Source organism: Oryzias latipes, chromosome 17 (genome assembly GCF_002234675.1).
Source record: "Oryzias latipes chromosome 17, ASM223467v1".
Lineage (NCBI taxonomy): Eukaryota > Metazoa > Chordata > Actinopteri > Beloniformes > Adrianichthyidae > Oryzias > Oryzias latipes.
The window spans coordinates 13,036,466-13,063,742 of record NC_019875.2 but is presented as its reverse complement, the minus strand read 5'-3'; the positions used below and the strand labels follow the sequence as shown (position 1 = coordinate 13,063,742).

Genomic DNA, 27,277 nt, shown 5'->3' with positions numbered 1-27,277 from the left:
GACAACTGTAGTAAATCTAAATAACCTGAACAGAAAAGGCAATCTTTCCTTAAATGAGAAATTCAGTTTTCACTGCATTTTTGGTGTAAATGCAAAAAAATAACAGCTTCAGAAACTTTAGCTGTTCCTTTTAAGTGATTCAAACGGACCAAGATGCACAATTGTAGTCGAATTGGCTAATATGGCGAGGACAATCTGACCCACCCATGACACTTCAGTATTTTGCCTTCTGCATTCACACAAAGCTTCTTTCGGCTCTCTGTCTGAAAAGTGTTATGTTTATTTCCTTCCAGAAAAGCCAGTCACACAGTTTTTCCCAGCACTTCTACTCCCACCATGTTTTAGCCTATTAAAACCAATTTGCAAATATATAAATTATTCCAAGTAAAAATTTCAATAAAGAGCACAGATTATGTTTGGTTGTTTATTTTTCCAATGTCATTATCCAACTTGGAGAGCTCCAACAGGAGAAAAAGAAGAAGAAAAAAATAAACTTAAAATAACAGAAGAACACACTAAAAACTACAAAAAATATCCTCTTTGAAACAAGATTGAGGGGGCAGGTAATAAAAAGGTTCCATATTGTTTTATCAGCTCAAAACCTGTGCTGAAAAAAACTTTAGATCCAAATTAAAATATGAAAAACAAAAAGGTTTTACATAAACATTGTAAAATGTTTGATCCTGGTGTTTTCCACTAACGGTATATGAGTTTTACAGGGACTCCAGTCGGTGCAGACCGAGTCGCTTACTGTGGGTTTTTGACCTGAGGAAATAAAACTGTACCTCAACTGCATGGAGTCTCTTCATAAGGAGGTCAATATTGTGCAGCAAGTATTGTGTTGTGTTTTCTAAGAGCGCATGTCACGCGATCCCTCGCTTTTGGAGTCCGTTCTTTTTCTCCTCAGAAATGCTTTTCTCTCCTCTGAGCCAGTCAGTAAGGAAGAAAAAAAAAAAGGGCATTTAATATAATCCATCTATTCAGTCAGACACAGCCTCTGCAGTTCCATACTCAGTCCTTTCTGCAGCCATAAATATGTGAAGTTCACTGCTGTTCAGTTCTATCCCAGGGTTCCAGTCTGCGGTGAATGGATAGCCATTATTCTGGGTTTGCTCAGCCCACAGCGACAAAAACCAGCAGATCAGCGGAGGAAATGCTTCTTTAGCCTGCTGCTCCTCCCACATCACAGGAGAGGAGAGATGACAAGCTGGAGGAGAAGAATAGATGGGAGACAAAAAAACGAGGACGAAAGCCGAGGTTTCGCTTTCATCTTATTTTCATTTGTGTCTCTGGAGAGCTTTCCTCTTCCTCCTCTTGAAGAAACAGCAGCACCTGCAACACAAGTCATTCACAGACTTTATAAACCGTTCTCATTTCCTGTTCTTGATGTTCTTTTGAACAACACAGCATCTGTTTCCTTTTAACGTTTAATTTTTTACTATATTTAAAAGACCCATTTACAAAGATTTCTATCCATCTTTTTATATATATATAGATATAGATCTTTATCTTTATCTATCTATCTATATATAGATAGATAGACATATCTATTTATAAATTAAGCTTAAAACTGTCATTTTTGAGTATTTCTTTGTTCAAAACATTGTAAATGAGGAGCTTACAAAAAAAAAGCGGTGTAAAAAGGAGCGCATTTGTTATATAGAAAACGCACTAGATGGCCCACAAGCCCTCTGCTCCGCTCCATTCTGATGCATGGGCACCTAGACGACTAGATCCATGTACGACTTGATTTTCCTCGTCTGAGCTGGAATCTGCTGGACAGCTCCAATGTTGCGCAACATTTTTGTTGCACCAATAATGTTAAGTTGGAGGTTTGAGGGGCTGTAAGCTAGAGGGACAGAGTGTAGACAGATGGATGACAGGAGGAGGGGGTGGACTTACTCAGAACTCAGAGGTGAATCGTCTCCAAGAAAACTGCAGTTTTTTAGTTTTTATTTTGGCATAATTATTATTAAAAGGCCACAGGGAATGAGTGGAAAATAGATTAAAGATGATTGGAATGGGGCTTTAAGAAGTGGAACAGTTGAGGGAATCTTGAGAGATTTTTTTCGTTTGAGCAAAACAAGTTGATGCCCTCAGCCTTCCTGCAGACACAAGGATGTCAGCCTTGATGTGAGGACTGACAACGATTCTTAACGTGTTGTAGCATCATTGTACATGAGGGACTTTGGACATAATGTGAAGACGGATCTGTTGGATTCATTTTCTCTTCAAGGTCTAATATACGTGTATGTTTTTTATATTACTCAGATTTTTGGTGTGCATTAAATTGTTTTCACATCACTGTCATCCTGTTTTAATCTTTCTATTGTATTTTATTAAATGTCTTCACTTAAGATACTGTTTTTTTTTTACATCTACCATCTCATTTGAGCCGTGTGCGAATATCTCTGCTGAGCTTTTGGTTTTCATCCAAGACCGACAAAATGCTTTTGTTATGTCTTTCAATTAGTGTGGCAAGAGAAGAAGCCAGTGTGCGTCTTTACTTAGTATCATCAGCTACTTCCACCTCCACATTAGCTGCAATCGGTGCATTCGAGTGTCCTGCGGTGGGGTCATCCGTGTTCAGTTCTCCATTTGTTGAACTCATCACCTGGGAGGAGTTAAAAAAACAACACGCCAGTGATCAGATCTATACAAAATAAATGAAGCTAAATAATTACAGAAATGTGTTCATTGGTATTTCTTTTAGGTGTAAAATAGCCATTTGGAATGACCATTCCTGAAAAAATGGAAAAGCTGAGAAGAATCAGATCTCAACATTCTTTATAAACACCTGAGTGATGAAGCACACAGTCATGCAAAACCTAAACATTGGACAGAAAAAAAATGACCACAGCAGTTACAGCTTTTGTTTTGATCAGATATTATAGAAAACTGATGATATTCCAGATCACTTTCTGGCCAAGGATAAAAATGGACTTTTTTTGTTCCAAAATGTGACTCAGATAAAACTGTTGGCCCAATAAGAACCGTCGGTGCAAAAGTCTTTGTTGCAAGTCTGAATGCCATAAAAAGACTGCTGCTCTCTTCAAAAGCAGGGGGGTTACAGTCCGCTCTTAAACAAAAGAGCTGCTAGAAGAACTGAAATAAGAAACAGTGAATCATCTTGTGTCCTCTACAAACCAAAGAGCGACACAGTTCCTGAAGGGCTTTCAGAGTGAGAGTGCATACCTGGTTTTTGGCCTGTGCTGCTTTCTCTCGACTGCTTGCTGGAAGTGGAGTCTCTGTTGCCACTGGACCGATGGGAGTGGGCTAAACAGGATCGGCACAGAAATCAAAGACAAGGGGGTTACAGGACAAGATCTGGACTTTGTTTTCCTGTTACAATGACGTTAGACGTCCATATAGAAATAGTTCAACTCTGAAGCTCTGGGATTTACTACATGTTGATTTTTAACGTGTCTTTTTCTGTCCATAGTGCAAAAAGTATGTCAAGATTCTGGGTTTTTGGTTTAAACTAAGAAGATGAATCATCAGGGGAAAAAAAAGCATCTTTTAAGCTCCGTCTCATAGTACTACTTTATTGTTATTGTTACATTTTTGAAGAATTTGCTTTAAAGAGTTCGAGCAATTATTTGCAAATTTACTTGAGCTCTTAGCATTGTTTCGTATTGTTTCTTTATTGAGAACCATTGTTGTCATGCTTTTAAAAAAAGAAAAATGTTACTGATCTAGTGGAACCAGTTATTTAAAAGGAAAAAAACAAACAGTGTTACAAGTAACACATTTGCCATATACGTACTTTAGAATACCCTCTATAAAGAAAAGGTATGTTTAACACAAGAAAATCTTAGGTTTTAAGATATCTACGGTAGTATATTAGCATTCTGTAGGTACCCCTTTAATTAAAAGCCTGCATTTTATGCATTATCGGCCCATGTTGTTGAGACTGCGACAAATAGAAATCAAATATTTTTCAACAGTTAGGCGTCTTTAAAAATGGCCAGTATTATTAAAGATTTTCTTAGGTAAATGGGCTTTTCTAATACGGTACATCCATGTCAAATTTGGTGCTTGGATCACAAAATGCACGATTTGTCTGGTATATCAACCTAACCGGCTCCGCTCCTTAAAAAGTTCATTTAGTAAATGACAGTTAAAGAAAAGACTTTAAAGTTGTTTACCATTTTAATAAATCACAATAAAACCAATTTTGACTTTTGGTAAATACAAATAGACTTTTAGCCGCTTTCATGCTAGCCTCAGCTGAGGCTAAAAGTCGTCCCTCACCCATACTAACCAGTGGCTTCCCAGTCCAATCGTACTGGAAATCAAACACATATCCATTTCTGTCGAAGAGGTCCGTAAAGAGTTTCCTCAGGTAGTCATAATCTGGCTTCTCAAAGAAGTCGAGTCGACGTACATACCGCAGATAGGTGGCCATCTCTTCTGCAGCAAACACACAGACGTGGGTTATGCATGTTTTAGAGGCAGACAACCTAATCAACATAGATCATTCTTGTAGTTCTAAATAAGTAAAGTGTTTCCAAACCTGGGAAACTCTCACAGAGCACCTCAATTGGCGTGTCTCTCTTTGTGTCTCCTATCTTCTGGTAGCGTTCCTTTAGAGTATCAGCCTGAGAGGAGAACCAGATAGAAGGATTTTCGCTAAAGGTTGAAGGAAAAGCTGACGCTACATAGAAAGGGCTGGAATAAAATGGAATGACGTAATCTGGTTTGGGACCTTTAATCCCTGCCAGGGCAGGCTGCCTCTGAGAAAATACATGAACATGTGGCCTAAAGCTTCCAGGTCGTCTCTTCTGCTTTGCTCTGGAAAACAAATGGGAGATCGATTGGTCTTCGTGTCAATTTACTAAATCAATTTTTTATGTGGAAGAAGACGATTCCACCAGATGCAGGAAGCCTCACCTTTCCCCAGATGCGTGTTGATGCTCATGTACCTGGCAGTCCCCGTCAAACTCTTGTGCTCTCTGTATGGGATGTGTTTCTTGGTCTCTGGGTCGATGTACTCTTTTGCCAAGCCAAAGTCTATGATGTGAATAGTGTGCTGCCTTTTGGAGCCGGGTCGGCCCACTAGAAAGTTCTCCGGCTTGACGTCGCGGTAAATGAGGCTCCTGGTGTGAACAAACTCCATGCGAGTTATCTAAAGGACAAAAAAAAAAGTTCACTTTCAGAGCCAGAAAATAAAAAGAACAAAGATAGAGTATGAAGGTGTTACCAGTTGTATGGCTATCATGAGTACAGTCTTCAGGGAGAACGTTCTCTCACAGAGGTCAAACAGATCTTCTAAGCTTGGTCCCAAAAGCTCCAGAACCATGGCGTTGTATTTACCACACGGTCCAAAGTAAAACACCTGAGGTATGCCTTCTGGATACGCAGCAGACAGAAGTCAAACATCTTATTAGAAACATGTAGCATGAATCCTACAGCTTTCACAACCCAAACAATTAGGGGTGTAACAGTTAATCCACTTCAACGATGAATCAATTTATAATCCTGCCATCCAACCAGATCCATCAGTCTGAGGCAAGTTGTTGATCGAATTGACCTACACCTCTATAAAATCGTTTCAAAATGAAATAAATCAATTATATTATATTGGAAAATACCCTTTGGACTGAGGCACGGTAGGTTTATTTCACTGCAACATAAGAACGACCAAATGCATCACAGCAGACAACACACACGTGACGCAGCAAGAACTGATCAGTCCATCATTCCAGTCCAATGTGTGAAACACTTTGAATTTAGCAAAGTCATGTGACCATAAAAATGTTCCCTTTGGATTATTCTGATGTGGGAAAAACAACAGTGGACTGAACTTTATTAAACTAAAATATGAACAGATTCACCATTAATTATTGTTTACTTGTTTGTTTGTCCACATATTTAATTTACACTTTATTATCTTGCAATAAATTCAAGGAATCTGGAAAACTTCACCTGAACTGTTCAGTACCAGGTATTTCTCTCTGAGTCACACTGGCTGAAGTTTTGTCTAAATATGTTCTGGGTTGAATTTAGGTCAGTGAACCGGATCAAAATGAACTAATATCGATTTTGAATTGGATATTCTACCACAAATTGTGACGTCAACCAAATTGTTGTTAAAATGAATTGTTACACCCCTAATAATAAAGAAAATGTAAAAACTTTTTTTTTTAAAGAACATTTGTGTCTCCAAGCAACACTGCATCTACTACAAAGATGGAGATATTGTCAACTTTCTGCTGGAAGAATTCATCCGTGACTGTTTCTACACAGAGGACCTAGTGAGAGACGCTCCAGCAACAGCTGTAAGGCTTTGTAGCAGATGATGTTCTTTCTTAACAGCAGCGTTTCCAGTCTGACTTCAGAGGCAAAGCCACACAAACGCGGTTGATTTTCTCAGTGTCGTATTGTTGTTTAGCATTTTCCGGTGAAAATATGACAACACTGAGAATCTTTAGTGTTGTAACAGTCGGCATAGATTGGCTTTACTCGCCAACTTCCTCTTTTTCTTAATCAAAACATTGCTGTAGGCAACATCTACAGGGAACTGTTTAAAAGTTTTAAACATCACTATGGTGAGGAGAACAAAAAAATGCTGGTAATTATACATGTAATCCCTTAATCATACATTTCTACAATAAACTGTTCATTACCAGAGCAGGAATTAACTAAAAATATTCATGTGGTTGCACCAATGCCAGACTGTGTTTACTGTGCACAGTTGTCAGAAACTCAAGTCAAAGAGAAACTGTGTCACTGCAAGAAACACGAGCAGCATAAAGGACTGAACCGGGTCTTCACCTGAGCTTCCCAGTTGTTTGTAAAAACGGTATTCTAGGTGCAGCTGTGGGGCCCGTGACTTCACCGGCTCCTACAACAGATCACAGCAAAGTCAGTGTCTGGCAGCGGCAAAGAACCCAAGAAAAGCTCTCGCATAATACAAGAGGCAATCATTTTTTAAGCTTTCATATTTCCCCCCAAAAAGCACTTATTTATTTGAACATTTCCCTCACTGAGCCTCATACAAACCAGAAGGAAAAAAAAAGAATAAAGAATCATTTGGACTTTTCTGCTCGATTATAATTTGGAAATGGTTTATTTTAAGCAATTAAATTAAAATTTTTGTGACCAAAACAATATTGATCACTTTCTTTAAAATCTATTCTAAACTTTTAAATGAAGTCTGAAAAAGCTTTGACATTATTTTCCTTATAAACCCAGGCCACCATTTTCTTTTCATGTGTTTATAGCAGTGAATTGAGGAATAAGTGTCAGACTTACTGAAAATATTTGACTGCTGTCATTGCCAACAAAAGGTTATATAACAAAGTATTGAGTTGAACTCATTTTGGACCAAATACTTATTTTCCACCATAATTTCCAAATAAATTCTTTAAAAAAAAAAATCAGTGTGATTTTCTGGATTTTTTAGGTATACTTATGATGAAGATGACAAGCCTCGTACATCTTTTTAAGTGGGAGATTAATCGATTTGATCAACCCAGCCCTAAATAAAAGTGTTCAGAGTTCAAAATTACAAACTGCGTCTGATGATGGCTACTGGTATAAAATAATCAGCAAACTCCGGAAGTACCGGTACTCCCACGCTACTTTTGATTCTTGTTGCTATGGTTAAAAAAAAGGTGTTTACGTGTCATATCATCTAATAAACCCCAAATTACATACAAAAACAGATGCAGAGATATTAGAAAAAATAGGTGTTTACCAGTTTGATGGCCACATATTCATTGGTGTATAGGTTCTTTCCAAGTCGCAGCTCTCCAAAGTTCCCACATCCTATCTTCTTCCCGACACGGAAGTTTGGTCCAACCATCAGCACTCCAGAGTTGGAGCCAGCGCCTCGTCCACTATATTTCCCAGACATCCTTTTCCCTTCCTCTGCCTCACCCTTCCCTCCACCTCCCGCACCTCCAACTCCCCTCTTGTCAAAGTCCATCAGCTTGTGATAGCCCGGCCTCTCCACGATTAGGCTGATTCCATGCAACCAAATAGGAGAAGAAAAAAAACCCACAAGGATCACTGCCCAGTGTTCACCTATAGAGGTGAAAAGGATCTGCTTGCTGCCACATAAACGTTTTCCTACAGGGACAGAGTTATGTTTGCTGAAGGCTTCACTAGTCACAAAGGGTCAAAATTCAAGAACACCCTTTATCCCTGCAGGGACCGTGAGATGAGATACAGAATTGAAGATGAGATGGGGTTATTAGGAAAGACGCATCACGTTTTTAAGATTGTGATGAGGAATTATGTTCTGAAGGGAACAAAAAGAAAACATGATACAAAAAGCTGGAAAAAGAGGCCCCATACCAATGTTAAAGAACCAAAAAAAAACGTATCTTGGAGGTTCCCTTTGACGCAGAACCAATGCAGGAGCTCATCTAGTTTAATGGCAATAGGTTAAAAAAAAAACAAAAAAAAAAAACCTTGTGAAAGTAAATGCTTGACTTTTGCTTCATAGGAGCTAATGTGTCACACGGCGGCTTAGTCCTCTAAACCATCCCAATACGAGTTTCATCCATAAGTGCAAATGTTGTGTTACAGGACCTGAAAAAGACAGAAAAATCGACACAAACGTTAAACATTTTTAAAACTGATGAGTCTTTACTTCTTTAGACAAGAGCTAATATTTGAGCTAACCCTCTACACATACAGTCACAGGAGTCAACTACTGTGGTAATACAACCCAAAATGGGATGTCCATGTATGTGGATGCCAGGTCTGAAGGGGTTAAATCACGTGTCAAACTCAAGGCCCGGGGGCCAAATGTGGCCCGCCCTGTTATTTTATGTGGCCCGCGAGAGCATAACATTTTTTAATTTCTTAAAATAAAATTTTTCTCTAGTTGATTACATATTATTTACGTGTAGCTGCTGTTGTAATTATTCAATGTTTGCAGGTTTTGTGTGTATACAGACAAATTGTCATCAAACCATCAGTTGGATGCAAGGCTGTGTGCAGGCTTTTTTAGTAAAATGTTACACGTGTAATAAATGTTCTTTCTAGCTCACTTTTATAGTATTTTTCTTTATTCACTTGGACAGTTTGATCCTTCATTAATGGAGTTACGTGGGTTTTAATAAGCTGACAAAATTTAAAAGGATTTATGCTAGAGTAACACGCAAACATATGTTTCTATGCTACTGTAATTGTTACTTTAAAAAGTTAAAGTAAATAAATGATGAGTTATTTAACATTAAGGAGTAGTTACATTTATTTTTCATTACATTTAGTTACATGTATAAGTTATATGTGGCCCTTTGAGGACAGCCGCTATGCTGATGTGGCCCTCAGTGAAAATGAGTTTGACCCACCCCTGCGTTAAAGGGTCAAAATCAGCAGACGTTGTGCAAACAGTCAGAAGACTCAAAAAGAAATGTTCCTTTTTCCAAAAATGGTGGAAGAACACAAGTTTGGCTATTAGGTTGTCCTCCATGCATTTTTTTTGAGTCTTGTATCAAAGTAAGAAAATTGATTAATGAAGATTTGACTAAAAAGACACAACTTAGCATAAAGAATGTTACTTTATTGTAGAGCAATAAAAATCCTGTTTTTTTTTCTCGATGTTAATCATTTGTTCCAATAGCATTTTTCTCATGGAGGACATGTTTGGAAGAATTAAAGTTTTAAACTGCATTTCTGAGTATTTCTTTTTTTAATTGTGATGAATCAAGAGCAGGTTAAAAAAAGCCATTTGAAAAAGCTCTCAGTTGGGATGCAGCAACTGAAATGGACGTGCCGAAGTCTCCCTGCTCTGCTCCATTCACATCCATCCACTTGCAGACAAATGGACACATTAATGTCTTGATTTTCCTCGTCGAGGCTGGTATCTGGCTCTAAACTCCGAGATTGCTCGCCATTTTTACCGTGCTCCCAATCGCCCCAACCAGCTTTCAGGGCTTTTGTGAGAAAGGTTTTATAAACAGCACGAGACACGGTCAAAGTATTTAAATTTGAAAATTCTGACATCCCTTGCTTTTTTTTTTTTAAATACTTTTGTTTTTATTAAAGATGCACCATAACACTCTTTTGTTTATATGGGCATTTTGAGTATTTTTTTATATATAGTAATATCTTAAGTTTAAAGATTTAATTTATGTTTTGTTTTCATATATAGTCCTCAATGAGCAAATGTTTTGATGTGATATGTGTACATATATATGTTTTGAAGTACTTTATACATGTTATATATAAAGATTTCTTGTGAAGCTTTTTTAGGCTAGTGTTGTTTTGTTTTTCCCTTACTGATCTGAAAAATGATCCGAACTGTGATTAAAACCATGACACGTTCCGAACAGTGAGTTTTGTGGTCCATTGCACCGAGAGTTTCTGATGAACTCCTGCCACGCTGCACAAGCTCAAGTTCACAATTTAACAATCAATTCATGGTTTTGTATAAATACTAGTTTTATTTGATATTTGACTAGAAAGTGATTTAAACCCAAAAAAACGTCAACTTTAAAGATCCATTGTAATTGAAAGTAAAATTGATTCTAAAATTAGATGAATAGATTTTTTTTTTAATCTTTACTAAATCAATATTTGTAGGGCTGGGTGATTTGTTGTTTTAAATTATTTACTTTCAGAACAATGGAGATTTTATTTTCCCAGCTCTCTGCTCTCTTCCGCTTCTGTTGTTGGGACTAAAGTCAGTCGCTGGTCTCTCGCAGAGCACGGGTGTGAAAAAACCACAGCAAGCAAAGAAGTATGAAGTGATATTTATGCCACCATGTACAGTTGGTTCAGACTACAGGTGACTGACTGAAACCACTTTTTCTCAGAGGAGTTTTTCAGCAAGAAAAGAGAGAAACCTCATTTTGAAAATAAAACATTTCATACAAAGTGTGAAAACACCAAAAGCAGAGAACAAAGATTGATTAGAAATCAATACAGGAGTTCCTTATCAGATGTTTTCATTGTGTCATGACTTCCTCTCTGTTTACATTTAACGTCATATCATTTTTTTTAAATAACACAGTTTTTCTTTGTGAAATAATACTTTGGTTGGTAGATTTTTTTTTTTTTTGTTTTAATCTACCAGCCAACCTGTCTGGTGAGTCAAAAATGAGATTTCGGTCTTTGGGGTTGTGTCATCAAACTTGGAGCATTAAACCACACGCAGAAGAATCTGTTTCAAGGCTGTTGCTACCAAAAATGCTCTGCCGAGTGCGTTCTACCATTTCTCTTTATGAGATGCTCAAGCTAGCGGTAGCTCACAAAACAGTGTACGGTATAGCAATGTGTGTTGTTCTGCAAACATTTTTACAGTTTGCATTTAGTTGAACTTCGTGTTGGCGCCAATTTCCAAATGAGAGGTTAAAATAAAATTGTTATTGTTGAATATTCCATTAGTTTTCATTTTTGTTTAAAAATAAATAAAAGCAAGGAGAGAGAAAAAAAATCAATTAAAATTGAATTTGGAATGAACAAAATAGGTGATTTTATTTTTGGGCCATATGGCACAGCTCTGTATATTTTTCATTTACTAAAAACAATGTGAATTGATATTTCCATTCTGTGACCTGTAGAAACGTGTCTGTTTTGAATTAGCGTCAAATGTATACAGTAAAACTAAAAGATTCCTGAGGAAATTACAGAAACTGATGCAGCAGCTGATGACAGCAAAGCACACTTCACTACTACAGGCTCTCATCATTAGGAGGTAAAACAAATCTGTGTTGCAATTACAAAATAAATCCCACCATTGTGAAGCACTTGAATAAATCCAGCATTAGTTCTGCTGTTTGCTTAGGAACCGGGCTACAACGCTTCGATCCAAGCCTTTAGTTACACCATCCAAACCAGGTCAGACTCAATTTAGTCTCTGCAACACTCTCTACACTTGGAAAAAGTAAAAATCCATGCCACTATAAAGCTAATACATGCACACGTGTTTGGCCTCTGACTGCAACACACACTAGAGCTTCTGCTACAAAGAGTATTTATAAAGCTAAAGCAGCAGGAACAAAAAAAGGCTGTGCAATTAAAATGGTCGCAGAACTGCAACAACTCAGCTTATGAATAATAGCTACACGGTGGTCTCATTAACTGGTGTTTCATTTAAGTTTGTGTAGACTCCACACTCACTCATATTTTTCGAAGTTTTGAATAAGGCCTGCATAGGGCCGCACGATATGAGGAAAACTCGCGATATGCGATAATAGTGATCAATATTGCGATGACGATGCAACATGTGATAGATGAACAAATAGCAAACAATCAAAAACATAATTTCCATTTTACTGCTACAGTGTAATTTAAATAAGAGTTAACCCTAGTCTACACAGGAGGCCAACATCTAACAAAAGAACTCTACCCGATTGGTCAACATCGTGAAGGCGTCCATCTGAATGGTCAAATGCATAAATGTGTTTATTTGATTCGTTAAATATTTCAAGCTGCCATAAGATTGTTTTAGCACATTTAAGGTAACCATTTATTGCAATTTTCTCCATCTTTTACAATATGCGTATTACCCATAGGTACACAAAACCTAAAAAAATGATGTAGGATATACATAGTGGTCCACCGAGCACATTTCTGACGTTCTTCTGATGTCAACATGGGTTTTTATGGGTTAAAGTGCAACCATTTTAACGTATTTTAGTCCTTGTATGGACTCTGTGATAAAAAAAAACAAAACATGCTGAAATAAAAAGAAACACTCAATTCATAAATGTGCAGCAAAAGCTGTTATAGGCATTTTCTAAAGTAATGGCCGCAAGTGTGGTGAGTATTGGGTGACCACCATCCCACCTGGAGCACCGTGTGAAACTAATACTTATCGACAGCAGTAAATATGACCCCTCTCTCCCCTGAAAAAAGCTAGCAGAAGCTGAAACCTTATGTAGATAAATATGGAAGTGATTGTGTAGCATAATTAAAAATAAAAGTCAATACCAGAATTGCTTTTTCATTTTCACAATGAAGCTACATTTTTGGACTCAAAATTAAAATGAAACATCAGTCCTTCAACTCCACTTATTCAGTCACTTAATTAAAATGATAATGAAAATGGTATTTGACATTTCATTTTCAAAAAGTTCTCTGGTAAATGAGAAGCAAACTTCATTTAGAATTGTCTACTTTGTCAATTAAATTGGATTAACAGAAATTCTTTTTATTTTCAAAATGTAACTGCATCAAATGCTTTTTCATTTCCTACTTAAAGAACTGCTTATTCTGTGTCATAATTAAAACAAAAATGCAAAGAGGGGATTGCATTTTCATTTTAACATCCACCCTGCGAACACTGTCGCATAATTCAATTCCACTTAGCATTTCCAGCGGGGAGGCAGGGCGATGACGTCAGTGTATTTCTGGTTTTGACTTTTATTTTTAATTATGCTACAGAATCGCTTCCATAGTTAAATGCAGACAAATCACATTCTGAATAAATCCCTGTCCCAGTATGAAAAAAATTAAACATTACAACTATTTTTTTTCTATTTTATATTAAGTTTAAAACAATCAAACACCTGCATTTTTAACCATGTTTGATGGCACAAAAACTGTGGATACGCACCAAAAATAGAACAATGTGGCTTGTGACACGAAAAAGCCTTTTTTTAAAGGACTTTATGTGTAAACAAATGTAAAGCAGAAGGGTCCAGCTGATATCAATGGAGCGTATGCGCTGCTGCTTCTTCATATACAAACTTCCTGAAACAAGCCTCATGCATGAGAGGCTCTTCCTCCCCTCTGTTTTGCTGTACCTGCCATCTTTTTATGCCACCAGCCATTTATCAATCTGAATTATTAGTTCCCTGTGTGTGTATGTGTGTGTCTATCTATCCATCCATATAATTTTTATTTGGAATCATACAAGCTGTCAGAGTGTTAAAAGACAGAATATAATGATTCCAGTTATAACTTTAGACCAAAGGTCCAGTGGCTAATTTGGCTAACCTTAACAATGAAGACTGCTAATTACAACATTAAAGTAGCCTAATCCGTTTAGACAGCCGTTTATCTCCTCCAACAGTTCAGATCATTGCTTTCTTTTTACCAACAAACCCCTTCAAAGTGTTGTTGAACTTTCAATTCAGGCAGCCAGCACAGGAAGTTGTGCTAAGGCCACAGTTACTTTCTGTTTGGCCTCAGGTTAGCTTAAATGCTAACTTCAGTCAAATTCATTTACGTGTAACGGACACGAAGATATAAAAGTGCAGGAAGTTGGACACGGAGTTCCCACACAGAACGGGCAGCAATGGCGTTCGTGTTCAGTAAAAGTCCAACGAACAACCTGCAACATTGAATGGCTGGTGGTCGCAGCTGATAGGAAGCTAACATGCTAGCCAGCTCGTTGGCTAGCCAGTGAGAACTACCGCTGAATTTCCGTTCATGTTCTCAGTCTGAAACGCCACAAAAACACATTTTTACATTCCTACCTACGCGACGTTTTAAATGTAAATGACGTACCTTAAACAACTGTCTCTTTTTGGACACTTCTGCGGGTTTGAACACATTGTTATCATTTTTTTTCTCCGTGGGCTTTCTCAGCTCATCTTTTTTTTCTGTGGGATGTTTGGCTAACCAGCTGAACAGCAGCGTCGGTGACCGTAACGCAGTTAGCGTACACGTGCGCCTCTGCACGGCACTTCAGGGTAGGTGCGCGTGCACTCAGCTTTATGGAATATCACATGGATGATCTGCGTGACAGGACAGTAAAGCTGATTTGTGGTCATTATATGAACTTTTGTATCCTTTTAGTTTATTTATATTTAGTCTCTTCAGAAAAAGAACTATAGACAGCATTGTTATACACATTTGTGTTTTCCCCCATATTTGGTTACATTTCTAAATTAACATATTTTTCATGGAAAAATCAAAACTAACCTTGGCAAAAAGTAGTACACTAGAAGTTTATTTCATTAAGTATACTTAATAATGCTGTACTTAAGTATAGCAAGTATGCTATAGACCAGGGGACTGCATCCTGAGACTCTGGGGCCGCATGTGGCTTTTGTTTTATCACTCTATTGTGGCCCTTTGGTTGAAGAAAAATAAAGCATATTTAAATTTAAAAAGTATTATTTTTCAGACTATTAGAAGTGAAACAAAACAGTCTGTTGAACTTGATTTAACTCATTCAGAGTTAAAACCAGTTGAAGCACTGTATGGATCTGCCGAGCTCCTGACTACAGTACCCATAATGCTCCAACTATCCGTCAAGCAGTGCAGCTTTGTAGTTTATCAAAGCCATTCAAAAAAGTATTTGACAGATTTTTGAGCGTCATGTACCACATAAAGTCATCTGAGCACAAGGATTATTCATACATATGGTGAGCAGGAATAACAAAGTGGGCTTCCCATTTCTGAAAATAATCAAAGGACTTTGAGATCAGGTTTAAAAAAACACGGCGTGGGTAACTTAGTTAGCTCTATTTAAAATTTGGTTTGTTATGATGACAAATTCATGATTAAGATACTGTCAAAATTAGTTGTCAAAATTATGTAATCTTTAGAGAAAAAAATTGAAATTTTTTTCTTTATGTTGATGTTTTATCCGTGAGAATTTCACGTAAAAGGCTCTTTATGTGCTGAAAGTTGCAGACCGCTGCTATAGATGTGTAGATGAAGTATAGGAGACATATTAACCGAGTACTTCCTCAGACTAAACTGGAACATTTTAGGTTTAAAATAGAGAGTATATAAAAAAAACATCAAGTATACTGCTTTACTTTTAGCATAGACTAAGTATACTTGTAGTACACTTAAACAGACTACTTTTTCTGCTAAGGGTACAGTTGAAACCAGAAGTTTACATACACCAGATAAAAACACACCTATGAAAAAAGCTTTCATTGCACTGTTTTTGCCCCAGGAACGCAAAAACGCCACCTGTCTGTTTTTGTGTCCCTACAAGCTGCGTAAAAGTAGTTTGATGACCAAAACAATTTAATTTTAACTTTCAAACTTAGAGACTTGAGCTTTTAATGGCTATGACTTTGTTAAGATAACACACTAACCACATAAACACCTGGACAACCAACGTAGACTTTCATGAAATTCTGTTTTTGGAATAGCTGTGGGATCGAAAACATCCATCCATCCATCCATCATTCCATCCATCCATCCATCCATCTATCTATATCTATCCATCCATTCATTCATTCATTCATTCATTCATTCATTCATTCATTCATTCATTCATTCATTCATTCATTCATTCATTCATTCATTCATCCATCCATTTTTTTTCCACCACACAAAAAGTCATGTTTTGGAAGACTGGATGTGTTTTTCCCTTGTTTATGTTCCCTCGCCATAAAATTCTCAAATATGAATCACGAGTGACATTCTGAAGTGTAGAAATACCCTAATTTGACATGAAAAGAATCTAGCCATAGTGGTGCTAAATGATGACAGGAAGGACGTTTTGCTTTGACATGATCTGTGACCCCTCATGTCTGCGAAATAGTTTTATTTCCAAAAACTTCTCACCTATTAAAGATGTCTCCATAAATTTGTAGAACTTGAGTCAATTCTGCTACAAAGTACTGGTTATGGTACATCAGTTCCGTTTGCAGGTGTGCCTGCTCCCACATTGTGCGGCACAAATCCCTGCAGATGATATTTATCTGTTGCCTTGATTGCCACTGAACAGACCTGAAAATGTCAAATAGAGTTTATGTTGGGGTCCCAAGCTGAACTTCTCCTGATTGTTGTCTGTGAAATCCTTTTTAGAATGTATTGAGTTTCAACAGATCCTTGATGGTTGTAACTGGTTTCCTCCATCCACCCATTTTCTTAACCTGCTATGTCCCTTTTGGGGTCACAGGGTTGCTGGAGACTGTCCCAGCTACTATTGGGCAAAGGTGGGGTAAACCCAGTCTGTTGCAGGGCTATTTGGTTGCAGCCATTTCTTTCTGCCACTGATAAAAATAGGTTTACTCTGGTTTCACCCTGTATCTTAGTAGATGACCACAATGCCACCACACAAAATGTCATGTTTTGGAAGACTGGATGTGGGTCTCCACCACTGATCAAGCTCATTTTCATATCCATTCCTGTGTGTTAAGGCTTGAGAAGTTGGGATTTAAGACAGAGTCTGTATGTTTCCTCTTCTTTCTTAGATCGTGTAATCACACCCACAACACCTACTGTACGTGACTAACAAGAAGAGGTTCTTCACTCTGGACCAGCAAAACGGTGATGCCTTTTCAGAACTGGCTTTGTGGTCTAAAACCAAAGAACTGCTGGTATGCCAGAGTCTTTGCTCTTTAATCAGAGCTGTCTCCACCCAACATGATGCCTATAAGCTATATTTTAAATGGCTCCTCCAACAAGGGATCGAGCAGTGGATAGGGGATCAACTCTAACCTGTATGTACTAAATGATGTCATTAAAGTTTGGTAAATGGGGATTGTATTATAAATATATGAATACATTATTCCAACAGGTTGTATGGACACTTCCTGTTTGTAGAGAGAGATCCCAAATTCTACTGTACAATTAAACGAGGGGCGTTGCAGATATGTGCAGCAACTTAGTAGGAAGGTACCGGAGGGTTTAGACTCACCGCTAATGATTCCAGACCACAGAACAAACAAACTGCTGCTTCCTGATAAATAAAAACACAAATAGTTTTCATTCATAAAATTAATACTCTCTAAATGGCCTATATCATGCTAAATCAAATTTCTGTGCTTTTAAGTGTATTGTGATTTTAATTCCTCATTATAAATAACACAAAGTGGTATCTAATTATTTTATGGCATGTCTGAGTATTCCTCTAAAAACCTGCTCTCTGAGCAGCAGCCCCTCCCAATCCCAACCCACAAAAAACAGAAGAATATGTTCTTTAGTTTGCATTGATGTTCTTTCATGAAGCCAACGGGTAATAACTGGAATTTATTTGTGTCGGGGGGGGGGGGGGGGGGGTGTCCAGAGTTTCGCCCAAGGTGTCGAACTAGCCAGGAACACCACTGCACGATTGGGTTGGAGCTGTTATTTTTTCACAGCTCCCCTCCCAGGCAATTCAGTTCAGTTTTATTTATATAGCCCGATATTACAACACAGTTGTCTCAACAAGCTTCACTAACCGCACAAAACACAAGATCAGTTAAAAAATACAAAAGATGATTGCTCAGCTAAACAGACTAAGCTAAACTGGGTATCCCTGCCCTTAGACCCTTATTCTACGTTCCCAACATTTGTGTTAAAGAGGCGTTCAAAAGATTTGCTTTGCTCTTAACTGCCTACTCTAGATATTGGACATTTTTTATTTCCAACTCATCAAATTTCCAGGTGCAGCAACACCTTAATGCGCAGCTCCAACTCCTGAATCAACGGCTCGATTGAAATCTCCAGGTTTCATGACTAAACTTTCCTTGTGGCAGGCTTGGACTGCAGCAGGGGGCGTGGTCACATTAGCATATTTCCCAATCATTTAAAGTATTTATATTTAATATGTTAATGGAACATTTAGATTCAATTTCGGATTTAACATTTACATTTATATTTAACATTTATATTTAAAGATAACATTGAACATTTAAATGTACTATTAGGATTTTAATATACATTCAGATTTAACAATTAAATGCATTATTTACACAGAACTTAACATTTGACTTTCAGATTTTACATGTATGTTTATGATTAATTTTTAGATATATGTTAAAAATCTAAAAGTACATATACAGAAGGATCCAGAATGGAACTCCTCAAATATATTTTTTGTTTAGTTGGTTGAATAATTAATAAATAGGTTAGAATCAGAAATCCATCAGAGGAACAGCTCGTGTTGGAAGTTATGGAGTTTAATGGGGGGCAGCAGGTTGAGGTGGCTTGGACACATTGAGAAGAGGATTTGTGATTTTGTTGGTAAAATTATATTGAGGTTGGAGCTACCAGAAAGAAGTTCACGGTAGTCTAAAGGGGAGGTTCATGGATGTCTTCAAGGAAAACATGAAGGTGGTTGCTGTGAGTGAGGAGGAGGCAGGGGATAGAATTACGTGAAGGCAAATGATTTACCTTTCTAGGTGTCCCGGTCTGGGTGGGCTGCGGCGATGCGCCTACGGCCAACCTGACTCCTGGTATGAAGAGATTCCCAAATACTGTTTCCTTACAGCAGAACCAAGCCTTACTTTTCTTTTAGAAATTACCTTGATCAGTTTTTATTGTGGGTTGGGGGGTCATAGGTCGTATGTTTTAATGGAGGGGAGTGGGAAAGGTAAAGGGTGGGTTGGGTTTTTATCGTAGTATTGTGTTTTGTTTTGTTTATTTTGATTGAAATGTTAAAGCGCTTTTTTATGAATAAAGATTGATTGATTGATTGTTTTGCTACCGCTAAAAGAAGCAGACAGAATTCAGAAAATAATATTAATAATAAGTAGTTTATTTATTTATATATTTATGATTCAACCCAACTCTTACGGTACTTTTTGGATGTCCTTCACCTTTTCTGCAGCGAACATTCTCCCTCCAGGCCGCTTGGTGGCGGTAGTGCACCGATTCGACGAGAAACAAGCAGAAGAACATCAAACATGGCGGCGTCCGGTGACAGGGGATGCTGATTTCGGGCAGGGTATTTCAGAACATCTTCAGTCTTGCTAAAATATTTTAGACATGGCAGGAAGTAAAATATTTTTGAGACAAGCGCGATGTCTAAAGATGGCGTCTTCACTGTATTCCCAGCGAGGCTGTCTCCTGCAGGCCCGGAGACACCTCGCTTTGACATGCCCTTCGGCAGCCAAGATTGCCCCTCCACGTAGACCTAGAGAAAAAGTGGAGATTCCCGGACTGGAAGTAATCACATACGGAGAGAGGATGCACTATGTGCCGGGATTAGCTAAACCTGTTTACCCGCCGTGGGAGAAAGACTATAAAGACCCGGGATATTACAAGAGTCCTCCAGCCCAGGAGATGGCGCTGTACAAACAGAAACCCTGTTACGTGTTCAACCAGAGAACCAGCATGCTGGAAGGTAGAGGCTTTTTGAAAACAACTTTATTGAATAAATATACAAACAATTAAAGGGTTTAAGTTAAATTATGACAACAATATACAAATATTAAGTAAAAAATTAATCATCAGATAATCCATCTTTAAAATGGAATTTATACATTAATTTATAATTTGTGTTTTATTGTCTTTTTTGTAAAATAATGCCACGAAACTACTTTATATTAAAGGCAAAACAAATTTATTGTGAGGTTTCACTTTTATTCTCGCTACATTTACACACAATTCAAAAACAAAAAAACTCAACTGCATAAAGGAGCTTTAGAAGTTTAAAACACGGTACATCTTTTAGTAGCTTTTACCAAGTGATCTACTTTTAAGTGGAAAAAAAGAGCAATTGAAAATTTTCACAAATTTGAGAAAATGCAAACAAGGTTCAAACATAGAAATAAATATTATACAACACTGATGTAGTTAGATGAATCGGATATGTCAGTTTTAGTGTTTTACAGCAAAGTGAATCTTTCTTGATGGGCTATTTGGGTGCAGATTACTTCAAGGCAAGATGAAACAATGTCCACCTATAGGATTGATTTTTCTTTTTCCTCCTCAAATCGTTATCAATACTCAACAAATGATTTAATACACTCGGTGGAGCTTTGCTATCAAACTCCTGAGGAAGAGCTTGTGTGTTTTTCAGGTGTGCGTCAGGCTGCTTGGTTGACCAAAACCCAGGTGAACTCGGGTTTGCCGCCTCACCTCCTCACTCTGGCGGAGTCCCTTGAAAGCCGAGTTGAAGATCAGAGTGAGCGTGTGCAAAACGCCATCAAGCACGCACGCTTCTGGGACACCACGGAAAGTCGCCCAGACAAGGAGAAGTACAGGTATGAAGCAGGCCCGCTCCAGCTCCTTCGGTCCGTGTCACAGACACAGGGACTCAGGGCAAAGATGAATGAATGGCACACAGAGAAAACATGGAGCTCTCCATTCTGTTTCTCCTGCTTTTGGCTTTTATTTTTCTGGGATGAAACGGCTTCAGATGGCAAAGAAAGCACCAAAAAAAAAAAAAATGCTGCCATTACTAACATTAATAAACTATTTTATTACATATTGTGTTTTAAATGTATCCTTAAATCAGAAGTAACCCGATGCATTTAAAGTTTGTCTTAGAAAGATGTAAATCAACAGAGAAATTGGGAGATTTCCATCAACCTTATGAACCCGGATGATCCAGCCCCACTAAACGAGCCTCATTCTATACATCTATGCATGTCTGAACCACAGACCGTAAAGTAAAACAATTATGACTCACGTGTTTTCAAACACTTTTCTTTTGTCATTATATCTTTAGGCTGCACAAAGATTATTTGAATGGAGGGGCTGGCTTTATAAAACGTCAATTCTTCAAAATCAAACTGTTTGATTTATCCAATCATCAATTCTATCACTTGATTGTCTTTTTTAACAATTTCTTGTTTTTTTTTCAGGCATAAAAAACTGTTTCAATTAAAATATTGACATTTTATTAAGGAAAATTCCACTTTATTTCAATTTATGTCACTGGTTATGCATAGAGAGAAATTGGACAAATGCAAATAATGTTTTATGGGACCAGGAGTCTAATTGAATTGTGAATCAAACTGAAATGGGTTCAGTATTCGAGCAGTTCCTGCTGTGCTTGCAGGATGCAACGCAGTGTAAATCAGGGGGACTGACCCTGGTCCTGTTCCTGGAGAACAGCACTCTGTGCTTTACCTGGATCAGGTGTGTTTGTTCAGTCAGAATGAGGTCAGCTCACTAAGTGAAAGCAGTGCAGAGAGACTTTTAAACAGGCAGGGTGAGAGATGTTCAGGGCAAGGCTTAAACAGCCCTGTTGAAGATGAGGAAGTCTTATTTCTGGTCTGCTTACACTAGAAGAAAGGTTATCTCCTTTGGAGAAAACAACTTTTATCTCATTTTTTTGAGATTTACATTGATTTTAACCAAAAGGTAAATAAATACATGACAGATTTTTTCCATATTATGTAGTATTTGTATTTTTTATGACATTTAGCAGCTGGAATGCTCAAAAAACACAAAACAAAAACATTACAATCAGCAGTTATACATTCACACAATGACGTATCAAACTTAGGATAATTAAACATAAAATTAAATATTGCTTGAAAGGGAGTGAAAGGAAGCTAACTTGTATAATCCCACCCTGTTCTACCATTTTATTATATGATGTATCATTATCCGGTTCATAACTTCTATAAGACAGAATTAAGAATCCTGAAGTATCAATAAAGCAAAGAGGAATTACTTAAATTATTTTGTAAAAATAGACAACTATTTTAGAAATCAACATGGCAAATGCAGATCCGTTATCTAAAATATATGCAGATTATGTGAATTATAAAAATCATGCATATGATTAAAAAATACTATATCAGTAAAATAGGCATAACACTGTTTAAAAAATCTTCTTAGAAAAAATTGATCAAGTATCAAAAGTTAAAAATATGTGCAAAATTATGTTACATTAGGAAAAATCCTGAATCCATCTTTTGAGCAAGTGAAGTAATATCATTAATCAATCAATATAACCATCTTCAATTATTGATTAAGCATTTTTGTTATTGTGATAAGGTAATGCTGTGAAATAAAAAAGGGTCCATAATTGGTCGAATGACTAAGGTTGGTATTCCTTCTTCTGCTGATTAACAGCAGATATATATATATATATATATATATATATATATATATATATATATATATATATATATATATATATATATGATGAAAAAAGGAGTTCCCACATAAATTTAAACCCCTGAAGGGTTTTAGGTACACAAGCTTTTTTTTTTCCTCTGAGTTTGAGTGAATGAACAGATATTTTTGTTCCTCTGCTCTCGCTGTGTTTTTACAGTAAAACTCTGCTGCTCAATCTGCTCCATTTGTGCGCGACCCTCCAGTCCAGTTCTTCAGCACAGAGGAGGAGGATTCTTGCAGAGAACTATTCACTTGCCGCTACGTGGAGGAGAGGTGTTGCATCGCCTTTATTTTGCACTTCTGGATCACTAAACTGATTTAGTGTTTCTGGGTTTTTGTTTCTGTGACTCGGCTGGTTAAAGACCCACTCCGATCATCTTTTGATCTATTTTAAAAGTGTCTCCAGTGGGTTTTTTAATAGGATTGTGCTGATTTTAGACTTTTTTTTTTAATGTAGTTTTCTTAAAGTAACAGTGGTTTATTAGAAATTTGTTGCAGAATACAAACAGAGATTTGAAAAAAACAATAATCTTCTTTACGTATCAGACAAATGCCACAAGAACATGGCTATTATCATGGGTCTTTAAAGCCATAAATGATCCATGCAGCTGCCATTCTGCCATGTCTCCGTGTTTCAGGGGAGGACCTGTTCCAGGTTCGAGGTCAAAACGGGTTGCTGCAGTGCAGCATGGACGCTCTCCCACAGGTCTGTGAAGAAAAGGACATTTCCGCCACCGTTGATCATGTTCTGGAGACTTTCTATCCCGTGTCTCCCACCATCGATCTGCAGAAGGTCAACGTCTACAAGGAGATGAACTGCACAGGCGAGCGTTTTCTGCCGTTGACTTGATAGACTCAGACTGCTGGTCCACTTTCAGGCCTAACTGCGTTACCCTTCCCTCCTTCAAGCAGGGTTCAGAGACGACTACCTTTATCCTCACGCTCACACGCTTTATTTCCTGGAATCAACGGACCCTCAATGGAAGCTCAAGCCGGACCAGTTCAGGGCCAAGATGTTCATGTTCGCCTTTGGGAATGCTTTGGCTCGGGCGCACAAACTTTACGGGGTGAGGATGGGAGCCAACCTGCTGGCCGGAGCTGGCAGCACTGCAAGCTTTTCATTTCCACGTCTCTGTTTCAGACTGAGCCCCAGAGCCTCCTGCAGCGCCCCATAACCGTCCAGGCGGTGGGGTCTAACGGCAGGATCTTCCAGTTCCTGGTTTTCCAGCTGAACACCACCGACCTCGATCAAGATGAAGGCATCAAGAACCAGGTCAGTTGCTCGCCCGTTTATCCCCGGCCACCTCCGAGGGTCTCATAGACGCTGCGTTCAGACGCCAGGGTGGCGCGGTGCGGCCTCGGTGTGTTCACACAACCTTGATCTTCAAATAAACCGTTGCTTGAATTCAGTGGAAATTGAGAAAAGAGGGTTCAGTCAACGTTTGGAAGTCAGTCTGTGTTATATTTCATCTGCTGTGAGGATTCGTAACCCTTTGAGCTTTTTATCCCTCCCTTCCTTGATAGAGGAGCGTGTGGAGGCAGAGATGTTCCAACTTTTCTCTGCTGCACAAACATTGTAGTCAAATGTTTATACCTAGAAAGATAAACCAGATAACAGAAAACATGGTAGGAAAGCCGAAGCAATGTGGCTTTCTGATCTATTTCTCCTGATGTCATTAGTTCTGCAACTCGTGACAAAAATTTGTTCCTGTTTGTCCAAATGAAAGGTGTGCAGAAGTGCATTTTTCTCCATGCTTTAATTAAACTAAATACAGCTGTTTGTCTTAATCGGGCAGCAGAAAACACTGAAAACTCTACTGGCTGACTGTTCATATCTGCAAAACCAGCAGAACAAATTCCAAATGATAGGGTGCTCATTGTGGGACATAAAACTCTCAGAAGCTTTTTAATATTTATTTCAAACTACTTGTATTTTAAAGAGAGGTTGTTTAATTAATTTAATTTGTGTGTGTGGGTGAGGTTCTTCTAGCTGCATGTTGGAGCTGATCCCACATTAAAGGAAAAGTGTTCTCCTTCCATGAAAACTACCAATGGAGATGAACGGCTTTGCAGGAAGTGGTTGCAGATGTTGTAGTTTAAGTCACATGCATGGAAAACTTGATCAAGTGTTGAACTGCTGCTGTCCAAAACCCATTCTTGTAAGTTTACTATTAGACTTAATGCAAATGTAATCATTTGACCCATCTGATGACAAGAAACAGCAAAAACCAAACAAATAAATATATACATAAGTTTACATTTTTTAACTAAAAATTTGGATGAATTGGAATCTCTTCAGCTAATTAGACTTTCTGTGACTAAAACCCTTCTTATAAAATAGATCATAGATCACAACACTTTATGGAGTTACAAATTGACATGTAAAGTAGCATCTGAGATAAAAAACAAGACATCTGAAATCGTTATGGGGGGAAAATAAAGAATCGGAAAAACCAAAAGGCAGGCAGTTTAAATCAAATGTATTTTCTTATGTTAAAAAAAAAAACAATCATGACCTTTTACCACAAAAATGAAGCCAAGGCTCTACTACACAGAAGCCTCAACATCAACTAAATAAGAGAAACTGTAATAAATATGACCCTTTTCCTTGATCTAAAAAGGATCAGTTCTAAAACGAACTTTCTAAACGTCTTCTGCAGTGATGCTCGGTCAGTATGAAGGAATTAACCAGCATTTTTCACAGCTGGATTTCTGTAGGAATGAAAGTTGAACCCTTTAGGTTTGGTCTGTGAAGGAACCGCCTTTAGAACCCCACGTTCACTACGACTCGAGTGACTCTGGCGTTATTGACCTGCATGCTTTCTTGCCCTGTGCAGATGTGGCTGGACGCAGATGTGGAGCTGTACGATTTTGCCAAAGTTCGGCCACTCGTCAAGAAGAAGCAAGTGAAGGTACAATCGTCAAAGTTCGGTCTTTGCATCTGCGGTTTTTTACAGCATGGAGTTCTAACTACGTTGGTGGATTCATTTCTGCCTCGGTCTCCGCAGGTCCCAGCTGGTCTGTCAGGATACAAAGCTGAGGCCTTCAGGAAGTTCCTGGCTCTGTACCTTCATGGAGCCGCGTAGGACGCATCAAGCATCAGAAATGGAGCCGTTACAAACTGGACCTCAGCTGTTTGCTCTGTAACAGCTTCACACCACTTTGGAGGGCTTTGTTTTTTTTAGAATCTTCTCGGTTATTTAAAACCTAAAAGGCTTTTATTGATACTGACACTTAAATGTATTTCTACCAAAATAAGGCTGAGGACCGGCGGATCAAAACATCCCCTTTATTCTGGCTGAAAAATGCTCAGCAAATTTATTCTGAACTTGAATTCGTCCTCATCGAGCTGATAATGACATTTCTCACTCAAAGCTCTGCTGTTTGTCAGCACCAAGGATCTGAGGCTTCCACACATGATATTGCCTGATACTGAATATCAACCCAATGTCAATAAATGCTTTATTGTTGCAATAAACATTGAGATGAGTCACTGTCTAAATTCTCTTGGCTTGAAGGATTTGTGCTTTTGCTCGGCTGGAGTGGAAACCATCAAACTTGAATAAATGCAGCTTTACTTCTCAAAAGGCAGAAAATAAAACTGCAGCTCAGATGGATGAAACCAGAAAGACATTAAAACAGCTGTTCAGCCTTACAGACAGCCCCTATAGAAAAATATATTACACTAAGGCAAGAACAGAACAATAAAAATATTGAATTTTAAATATGTAGTTAAATATATAAAAAAAATAAACTTAAATCTTGATCCTAAAACCAACAATTTCTTTTATTTTCTAAATACTTATATTCCCAATCAGTTTTTCTTTATTTTCACTCCCCTCAAAGTTAATATGTCCTGCTTATTTTCAAGTTATATGTGCATTTTCCTAATTTTTGCATTTAGATATTAGGATTTTATATTTTTTAGGGTAGTATTTATTATGAAAACAATGTTTTTGTATGAATTTATTGTTACTAGCTTGCGTCCACAAATGATTTCATACACTTCCAGTTTCCTGTACAGCAGGGATCTGCAACCTCTAACTCTAAAAGAGCCGTTTGGAACAGTTTCTTACATATCAAAACCCCAAAAGAACCGCAAAGTCACACTTTATTGTTCAGAAAAAATAGGCTTTATGTTTTTGTAGCCATTAAGCCATTCATTTGTGATACGTAGCTTTAAAATATCAGTGTTATAATTTCCTGTTTCTAACCATTTTAACTTTTTTGTTTTTTTACCTATAAAAGAATACTAATACAGGTGTCTTTCAAAATAAAATACACCCTGAGTAATAAGCTCCTTCTGCTGCAGCAGATTTATTTAAATTGAAAAATTAAAGAAAGCCAAATCAGATTTAGCATTTTTGTCATGATTTTGGTGGATCTTCATCCTTTTAGTATTGAATATAACCACCAACTTTGGTGTATACTTCAATAAAAATAAACTGTATGTGCTTTAAACTTATAATAATAAACCTCTCTGACTTTAGATTCAACATTTTAACAACAATTATCTGACATGTTTAAAATCTAAACAGAAATGACACAACAAATTAACCAAAACTACAAAAACTATTATTTATTCAAATTGTTCGCCTTTTTCTTCAAGTCCAAAGAG

At 37.6% G+C, this 27,277-nt stretch overlaps 2 protein-coding genes across 6 annotated transcripts; one reads left to right on the top strand and one right to left on the bottom strand.

Moving 5' to 3' along the window:
- Positions 1-410: 410 nt before the first annotated feature.
- On the bottom strand, positions 411-14,593 carry LOC101160101 (casein kinase I). 4 transcript variants are annotated; one of them, XM_020710834.2, is made up of 12 exons: positions 14,416-14,593; positions 7,703-8,541; positions 6,778-6,847; positions 5,204-5,352; positions 4,894-5,128; positions 4,709-4,794; positions 4,517-4,601; positions 4,392-4,413; positions 4,265-4,313; positions 3,196-3,276; positions 2,508-2,614; positions 411-1,332 (listed from the first exon to the last, which is right to left on the bottom strand). In XM_020710834.2, the coding sequence occupies exons 2-12, from the start codon at positions 7,931-7,933 to the stop codon at positions 1,278-1,280; spliced, it is 1,170 nt and encodes a 389-aa protein (XP_020566493.1). In that variant the 5' UTR covers positions 7,934-8,541; positions 14,416-14,593; the 3' UTR covers positions 411-1,277. The 4 variants fall into 4 exon arrangements, with proteins under 4 accessions (XP_020566493.1, XP_020566494.1, XP_011484652.1 ...); XM_020710835.2 differs by having other exon boundaries at positions 4,392-4,410; XM_011486350.2 differs by having other exon boundaries at positions 4,265-4,410.
- A 4,850-nt stretch (positions 14,594-19,443) lies between these two features.
- mrpl37 (mitochondrial ribosomal protein L37) lies at positions 19,444-26,161 on the top strand. Of its 2 annotated transcripts, XM_023965289.1 has the most exons (9): positions 19,444-19,528; positions 19,639-19,927; positions 20,606-20,789; positions 22,817-22,932; positions 23,298-23,483; positions 23,572-23,726; positions 23,801-23,932; positions 25,497-25,571; positions 25,668-26,161. In XM_023965289.1, exons 1-9 carry the CDS (start codon positions 19,511-19,513, stop codon positions 25,743-25,745), a joined length of 1,233 nt encoding a protein of 410 aa, XP_023821057.1. In that variant the 5' UTR covers positions 19,444-19,510; the 3' UTR covers positions 25,746-26,161. The 2 variants fall into 2 exon arrangements, with proteins under 2 accessions (XP_023821057.1, XP_023821056.1); XM_023965288.1 differs by having other exon boundaries at positions 19,453-19,927.
- The last annotated feature ends 1,116 nt before the right edge of the window (positions 26,162-27,277 follow it).

Bases quoted from the DNA above. Each gene is read 5' to 3' on its own strand.
- LOC101160101 (XM_004078869.3), bottom strand. From the start codon at position 7,933: ATGGACTTTGACAAGAGGGGAGTTGGAGGTGCGGGAGGTGGAGGGAAG. The intron at 5,129-5,203 runs GTAACACCTTCA...TTTGTCCTTTAG, and splicing joins TCATGATAGCCATACAACTG to ATAACTCGCATGGAGTTTGT. The intron at 2,615-3,195 runs GTATGCACTCTC...AACTCCTCCCAG, and splicing joins CAGCACAGGCCAAAAACCAG to GTGATGAGTTCAACAAATGG.
- mrpl37 (XM_023965288.1), top strand. From the start codon at position 19,570: ATGGCAGGAAGTAAAATATTTTTGAGACAAGCGCGATGTCTAAAGATG. The intron at 23,484-23,571 runs GCGAGCGTTTTC...TCCTTCAAGCAG, and splicing joins CAAGGAGATGAACTGCACAG to GGTTCAGAGACGACTACCTT. The intron at 23,933-25,496 runs GTCAGTTGCTCG...TGCCCTGTGCAG, and splicing joins ATGAAGGCATCAAGAACCAG to ATGTGGCTGGACGCAGATGT.